Source organism: Psittacula echo (genome assembly GCF_963264785.1).
Source record: "Psittacula echo genome assembly, chromosome: 6".
Lineage (NCBI taxonomy): Eukaryota > Metazoa > Chordata > Aves > Psittaciformes > Psittacidae > Psittacula > Psittacula echo.
In genome coordinates, this window is record NC_137743.1 from 43,483,456 (window position 1) to 43,491,440 (window position 7,985).

General features: G+C 48.3%; 1 protein-coding gene across 1 annotated transcript; it reads left to right on the forward strand.

Moving 5' to 3' along the window:
• Window positions 1-368: 368 nt before the first annotated feature.
• On the forward strand, window positions 369-1,501 carry DKK1 (dickkopf WNT signaling pathway inhibitor 1; the record flags this gene model as incomplete). Its single annotated transcript, XM_080621537.1, has 4 exons — window positions 369-560; window positions 685-841; window positions 950-1,060; window positions 1,251-1,501. The coding sequence occupies 4 exons, from the start codon at window positions 369-371 to the stop codon at window positions 1,499-1,501; spliced, it is 711 nt and encodes a 236-aa protein (XP_080477663.1).
• Between the last annotated feature and the right edge of the window lie 6,484 nt (window positions 1,502-7,985).

A 7,985-nucleotide genomic window follows, 5' to 3' on the forward strand; every position in this document is an offset into this window, starting at 1 on the left:
GGCGAGGCGGCGCGCCCGGCTGGAGACAGCGGCGGGGCATGCGGAGCATCTGGCCGGGGACCGGAGCGGGGGGTGGTGGTGGTGGTGTCTGCCCTCACTATTGCGAAACCCCCTTCCCGGGCTGGCGGCCAATGATGGAGCCCTCGGGGCGGGGTGGGGGAGGTTTTGGGGTCTCATAACCCCCCGGGGACCCTTTGAAATCCCATCCGCCGTGCCCTCCTCCCCGAGGGGGCGGGCGCAGGAGGCAGCCCCCAGGGGTATAAAGGCGGCGGCCGGCAGCGCAGGTAGCTGCTGCTCGGGGGCCGCGGGAACTTCTTCGCCGACAGGACACCACCGGGGACAAGGGGCTGGGAGGGGACGGGACGAGGATGCGAGGGCTGGTGGCGCTGCTGGCGGCGCTCAGCTGCGCGGCCCCGGCGGGGCGGGCGGCGGCACCCGGCGGCGCGCTCAGCTCCAACTCCATCAAAGGACCCCCACCGGGGGTAGCGGCCGAGGCCAGCGCTCCCCCCGTCGCCCCATTCGACGGCAGCAACAAGCCACCGCCGGCCGCCACCCGGCAGGTAGGAAAGGGGCTTCACTGGGGACGGAGAGGGGGGACGCACACGGGGGATGGAAAGACGCACTGGGGATGGCGGAATGGAGGCCGCGCTGACCCCCTCCGCCTCCTCTCTGCCCCCTCTCCAGCCTTTCCCCTGCGCCGAGGACGAGGACTGTGGCCCCGAGGAGTTTTGTGGAGGCGCGGCCCGCGGCGGAGGCGCCCCGCTCTGCCTCGCCTGCCGGAGACGCCGCAAACGCTGTCTGCGCGACGCAATGTGCTGCCCCGGCACGACCTGCAGCAACGGTGAGGGGCGGCAGGGCTTAGGGAGTGGGGACGACACCCTGGAGGTGTCCGCGGGAGGGGTTGTTGGGGTCCATCCATGGCTGACAGCCAGCCCGCTGCCTCCCGCAGGACTCTGCACGCCCCCGGAGCCACCCCAGGGAGCCACCGAGCTGGACGAGATCGGCACTGAGGTTCTGACCCGACGGACGCCCGCTCCCGCCTGGCTCCCCACTGCCAAAGGTAAGCTGACCAGCCGTGTTGTGACCCCAACTGTCACCTTCAGGGCTGCCCATCCTGCTCCGCTGATCCCTATGGAGCAGTGCAGGCTGTGCACCCTGCCTCACTGTCCCCTATGGGGGATGCCCACCCTGCCCCTTCATCCCAGTGGGAGCATCCTGGGCTGAGCACATGCCATACTGTCCCCACACAGGTGAGGAGGGGGACTTCTGCCTACGTTCTTCAGACTGTGCAGCTGGGCTGTGCTGTGCCCGTCACTTCTGGTCCAAGATCTGCAAGCCGGTGCTTCGGGAAGGGCAGGTGTGTACCCGGCACCGTCGGAAAGGCACCCATGGCCTGGAGATCTTCCAGCGGTGCCAGTGCGCCGAGGGGCTGATGTGCCGCCTCCAGCGAGAGCATGGCCCTGCCGATGCCTCCCGACTGCACACCTGCCAGCAACACTGAGCATCACTGGATGGACAGGATGGAACAGACTCTGGCTCTGCCGGAGCAGAAGGTTGTTTCTCAAGGGAACTACTTTTAAGCAACTAATTGCAGTACGTTACTGTGTTGTGAATACTTGAGCTGGCACTTAGCTGTACATAGCGCTGGGATTTTTAATGACTTTTTATTCGAGGGTGCTGCCGTGTGCCCTGCAAGCCGTGACTGTGACTTTGTACACACTGGGATTTTAAATCTCGGTCAAAGAGATGTGACCGTCTGTTTCTGAGCGAATAAACCGTTCTTTAAAATCAGTTCAGGCTGCCTGCGTGTGAGGAGAGATATGCCCTGCGGTGAAAATACCCAAAGGGGGAGGGGGAGAGGGGTGGCTCACCACTGATGCCACATGGGAAAGACTGTTTGGTTATCAGTATTCAACTGCTTTCTAGGAATTACCAGTGTGCCATGGTAGCCACCAGTACTCTCCGACTGCCGCATGCAGGGCAAGGATGGGCACCATGGCCAGGGCTCTGGGAAGAAAGGGCAAGTGGCAGCAAAATGCCCTCCTGGCCAATTTTTCCATGGGGTGAAGAGGGAGCGAAGGATCACTGGAGGGGCTGTGCTGGACTGCAGCATGTAGCTGACCACGGGGCAGGTGCTGAGAAGCACAGTGATGTTAACTGATCCATCACATAATCTTTGCTCCATGCACAACAAAGACGTTAATTCTCACTTAACTTTACAACCTGTTACTATGCATTTTCTCCCTTTTGGGGTGGCCTGGAGGGAGAGAAAGCTGCAAATATTCATTGTTTTCCCATCCCCTTTAACTTCTAATACTGTTCACCTATTGCAAGTGTTTGTAAATGTGCATGGAGCGAGGGCGGGGGCCATGTCGTGCAGTATGGGGCTGGTGGGCAGCAAGTGCAGTGTTTGTCCTGTGCCTACCTAGCAGGCTACCCTTGGCTACCCTGCAGTCTGTGGAAGGTGTTCAGGATGCAAAACGATGAACAATCCAAAAGCGTTTTGTACCTGAAGTCCAAATCTGAACCTGTGGCTCTTGAGGGCACTGTGTCCCATTTGCAGGGATGCTCCAGCAGTGCTATGTCTTGTTTTAAAATGTCACCTGCTAGCTGCTGTTTGGTGCCTCTAGCATTAATGCTGCCTATTTAGGGACTTTGGGGACTGCACTGGTACATGGGATTACTGAATATGAACCTGAACTGCAGCTCTCACAGGTACCTACTAGTACCAGCTGGTGATGAATCAAGCTCACAGTTATAGAAAATGCAAAGGAGGGAGCACTGAACCCCATGTAGAGGGAAATGATTAAAAAAGAGCCTTCTACTTCCCAGGTGAGGGATCATCCCCAGCCTGGGAAGTCAAAATATTCATTTAGTGCCAGCAAGAGCTCAAAAATGTGTAAATAGTACCTGAGCCTGTATATGTGGTTACAAGGAGGCAGAAGCAAAACAAAAGGTGCCTGTGCACTCAGTACAGGGCAGAGGCACCTGGAAGATGGGTGGCAGCATTGGGATGCCCTGAGGAATAAATAAGCAGCATCACCATGGTCCCTCCTCACCCAGCAGATGCTCCGTATTTCAGAAAAACCTGAATTAACACATGCAACTTCCCCACCCCCCCCCCAAAAAAAAAAAAAAAAAAAGGCAAGCACATGGGAAGTTGAACAGAAATAAATGGGATGTGGGATGTTGGAAGCCCTTAAGTTTGAACTGGCAGGTGTGTTCCGATCTGGATCTCATGCATTTATCCAAAGAGAGAAAATATGGAAAGCCACATTATCTCAGCACATGACACACAATCCAGTAACACCCATCATAAAAGGCATCTCAGGATGCACTTCCCCCACTGTCTCCTCTACAACGAAATTATTCTCCCCTAAAAGATAGAAAAAAACCCATATTCTAAGCAAAGAGAAGAGCTAACTAAAAAAGCAGGTTTTGGTGGACAAGAAGGTTTAGCGCCTCGTGTTTACTTGCTGTTCCTGGCTATAGGGCTGAAAGAGCTAACAATAAAGCCCGAAGATGTGAAATATTGTTATTTATAAGAATAAAACCCCAGAACATTGTAAAGCAGCCTCTCCTAATGACTGGTTGCTGGCAGCACAGCTTTACAGCCTGCTGCAAATATAACCCTTCTCCTTCATTATTCCAAATTAAATCCTGCATCATGCACAGCCAGTGGAAGGGTGGCTTCAGGCCTGGCATAGCATGAATAAGGGCAGTCTCATTGTCACTGCTATATAGGCAGTACAGCCCTGTGCAAAGGATGAGGGTACAGTGCTTGCCCTACTCATCCCTTAAACTGCCTACATTGCCTAGGTTAGCAGAGGCATGGGAAAGGAGCTAGTGATACCCCCTCCAAAGTTTTACCTTTTGAGGTTCTATGGAAGGGCAGGTAAAAAAGAATCACGTAAGGAGGTGGGGTTTGAGCTTCTGCAGTGGTAGAAGACAGTATTTAAAGGGTCCACTCCTGACAGCTACAAGTGTGATATTACAGGTTTTAAAGGTCCTATTCCCTTCAATATTGAGTTGCAGGGTAATTTGTTATTAATTTGCCTAATTATTGATTTTATTGTTTTAAGACCTTTCTGAACTCTTAACCACTGGATTGTTGGATATCTTGTATCTCTGCAGTACTCAGCTAAATGTGACAAAGCAACATCCCAGTACCCAATAGCCCTACCCCAGCCCCAAGATTACATGGGCTGTACAAATGTGTCAATGATTTGAAGAGAAAATGGAATCACTCTTCCAACTATGCTATGGTTTTCCTGAGATGATTTGTCTGCACTATGGATACAGATTTCAAGGAGATTTCAAGATCATCAGAATGCTCTCTCTGTTGCTCCCAGTGACAGTACTGGTCTAAAGGCATTAATCTCACAAGGGAAGGAGGGAGTACGATGGGACATGGCAGGTTTTACTGTGATTTGTGGTGACATGAATTTTCAGGGACGCAAATACTATTTTCTTCTCATTTTCTTCCTAAGCTCTTTCAGAAACTAGTTTTGCCCCAAGTTGTAGCCTAAGAAATATCCTTTCTTCGTTTTAAAACAAAGCTTTTAATTAGATGTTTGTGCCCCTGTTACTTCCACTGATCTTCATATCATATTTAAAACTAAACCCCCATGCCAATAAAACTGCTTGTCCAAGGAACTCAACTCCTCTCCATACTCATACAGTGCAAGATATGGTTACAAAAGTCCTTAAATCCATTCACAAACATTAGGACAATTAAAGTTCCGAGGTTGTTTTTTTTAATACTCATCTCTCCCGACACAGAGCAGAAAATAACATTTTGGCTTAAAAAGATGAAAGCCCTGAGCAGACGCAACAGGTGAAAACCTTTATGAGTGTAATGCAATACAGAAAGCTTTTCAGGTTTTGGTTTTTTGTTTGTTTGTTTGTTTTTCCTTACATTTGGGGGTGGGTTTTTCTTGCAGGGTGTTAACCCACCTGCTGAAGCTGTTCTTTATTGTCTTTCAGCTGAGGGCTTGGTGAAGTAAACTTTGATCTTACTTAGAGTGGTGGGAAGCAGAGTATCCAGGTAGCCCAGCTCATCACCACCCCTTGTAGAGCATTAAAGGTATGTTTACTCCATTTCTTTTGCTCCTTCAAACACATACACTGCATCCCTGCTAATCCAGAGTGATGTTTATTACTATTTTTTTCTCCAAGTAGCTTTTTTCCTCTCTTCCCTCTTTGCCCCCCCCAGTGCCTGACTTGTGTCCCTAATTAACACCTTAAGAGGGGGGTGAGGATAACGGAGATACTTAAGGAGGGCACTTCTGGGCAGAGTTTCTAATCTACCGGCAGTGAGGGAGGGGACCCATTAGCAGGTGATTTAAGTGAGTAATAAGTCCATCAGCATGCAAATGGCTGTGGCCCGATGAAAGAGTTGGCTGGGGAGGATGAGAGGTGCAGCTGCGCCACAATGGGATGTTAAGCCTTTCTCCTCTGAGCATCTGGTAGGGATGGCTCCCACCTTTACAAATCCCGGGTCTGAATGGTTCGATGAGTGAAGAGAAGCTACTGTAGATGAATGGGTGGATATTGCGGAGTAGACAAAGAGTCAGTGTGAATTTTGTGTGAGAAAGTAGTGCTTTGGTAGTCTAGAAGAGGTTAAAGGAATCAACAAGGAGATAGAGGGAGGTGATCCATCTGATTGCTATGACCTTGGTGAGGAACCTCACTAAAGAGATGAAGCTGCTGCTGCTGGAGGAAACAAAGGTTTCCCCTTCCTTTGAAGTAGCTGGGGAGTAAGCCAAGGGAGCAAATAGTTGTTGCTTGTAGTGGAAGTGATGATGTCCTAAAAGGATAGGTACTGGGACTTGTTCTGTACAGTTCTTGACTTCTTAAAAACAAACAAACAAAACACCACGCTTTTGCTGTTTTGGGGGGTTGGGGTTTTGGTTTTTTTTTTTGTTTGTTTGTTTTTTTTTTTTTTTAATACTGTACATGATACAGACTCAGGATAGGTAAATCTGGAGAAAAGTTAAAAAGAAGAAGAAAAAAAATCCGAATAGCAGACTAGGAAAATATTGCAGGACAACATGGCAACACCAAGTGAGTCCAGAAGCATATTGTATAGCAGAACCAAGGAAAATAAAGGGTAAGGAGGTGAGAGTATGCTGCCATACAAGGAAAGGTTTGGCAGCTCTTCTCAGCTGGAAAAGAGCTGACTAAGGGAGGGTATGAGAGGTCTGTAGAGCTGTAAACAATGCTGAGGAGGTGGTCAAGTGGTTATTTTTGTTTCTTGCAATGCAAGGAGGTGGACTGCTCCGCCAGTGAGTTTAAAGCAAGCCCAGCACTGCCAAGTTGTGTAACTGATAGTCACAAAATGGAAACTTATAAATTAAGTCACATGGGGACAAGGCAATTTCATAGAAGACAGTGGTTCGGATGTGATCACTGACTGAGGAAGTCTCTAACTGCTGATTATTGGCAGTGGGAAAGATGATACTGGAAGTGTCTGAGGGTTGGGTTTTATTTAATTATTGCTTTTGTTTTGTTTTTCTTGAATATCGGCTTCTTAAGGCCTTTCTGTTGTCTCTTTGAGAAAATGATCTTGGGCTGCAAATATGTGGATGTCAGACCCATAGGAAAGTGTTGGTCTATCTTCATTTATTTATTTATAGTTTGAAACTAAACTTCCTCTCAAACATGTAATTGGTTCAAGATGCTGATTTTGAGAAGAATAAGTGACTGTGCTAGAGCTTCCATTCATGGAAGAATGACCAGGAAGAATGCCTGTCCCCAGGCAGGCAAGTAAGCAGTGACTCAGAGCCCCATCTTGCCCTCTGCTGTGATGCCCTTGTTGAAATGATCTGAAACTTCAGGCTGATGTCAGTGACACATCCTCCTTCTGTATTTGTTGTGCCCAGTCAAGGACTTATTATAGACTTGTCTAACCACTTGTTCCATAAAGTGGATGTGCTTTGAAAAATGAAAAATAAATAAAACGTAATTTTACGTGTGCTATTTAACATGCCTGGGTTTCATGAGTTTGACTTAAAAATATGTCAATGCCATCATAAATCACGAATTAACAGAAGGCCGAAGTGTGGAAGAACACGTTCCAAAATTGGTTCACTTGCTTTTTTTTTTTTTTTTTTTTTTTTAATCCCAAAAGCCAGCTAACCACAGATGAAAGTATTTTCATGTAGTTTTGAGCAAAGCTTAACATTAATTCTCTATTTTCTGTTGATCCACAGGTGATTTGTAGCTTTATAGCTAGTCTTGTTGTATACAGGTGGCACTTCAAAAATGACAGATTCACAGCTTGGAAAGAAGTCAGATAATCTTGGCCAGGTAAGACCTGGAATTAACGGTTCTTTTTCAGAATAATTGGATTTACACAAGGAACAGTAAATAAAAGTTATAATTAATTTTAATAATTTAGTTTATTTTAGCTTGCACATTGAAGAAGCGCCACTCCATTACTGTGTAGCAGAATGAGAACAGATGATATGAAAGGTCCAGCCATGGTTCCTTTTCTTTAAGTGTGGAGAGCCTCCCTTGAATCCTCCTCTAATGAAAAGGGGTTTTTTTGCACCCAATGCCAAGCTGAGGTCATCTGTCTCTGGGAGGAGCCTGGGGAGTTTCACACAACCAGCTTGCAAGAGAACAGGCTGTGGTCCATGGGGTAAAGTGGGAGAAGTGAAATGCTAATGGAGCCAATTTCCATTACAAATGTCTGCCAGAGGTCTCTGCTCTGCTCTTTCCTCTTTAACTTGTATATGAGCAGGTCTCTGCTGGTTTTAGGTAGCCCCAAACTGCCCATCCTCCCAAAGGACTGGCCTATGCTTATCCTTCCCTGTCATGGTGGCTTTGCTATACCAGACATCTCACATTAGGGAGGCTTTAGGTGCTTTAGCCAGGAAGAATGCCTGACCATAAATGATCATCCAAGAAATGTAATTTCTTTTGGCTGTAGCCCAGCCTGTATAGGGGGATGAGTGATGGGCATGAGCCTATTTTTTTTC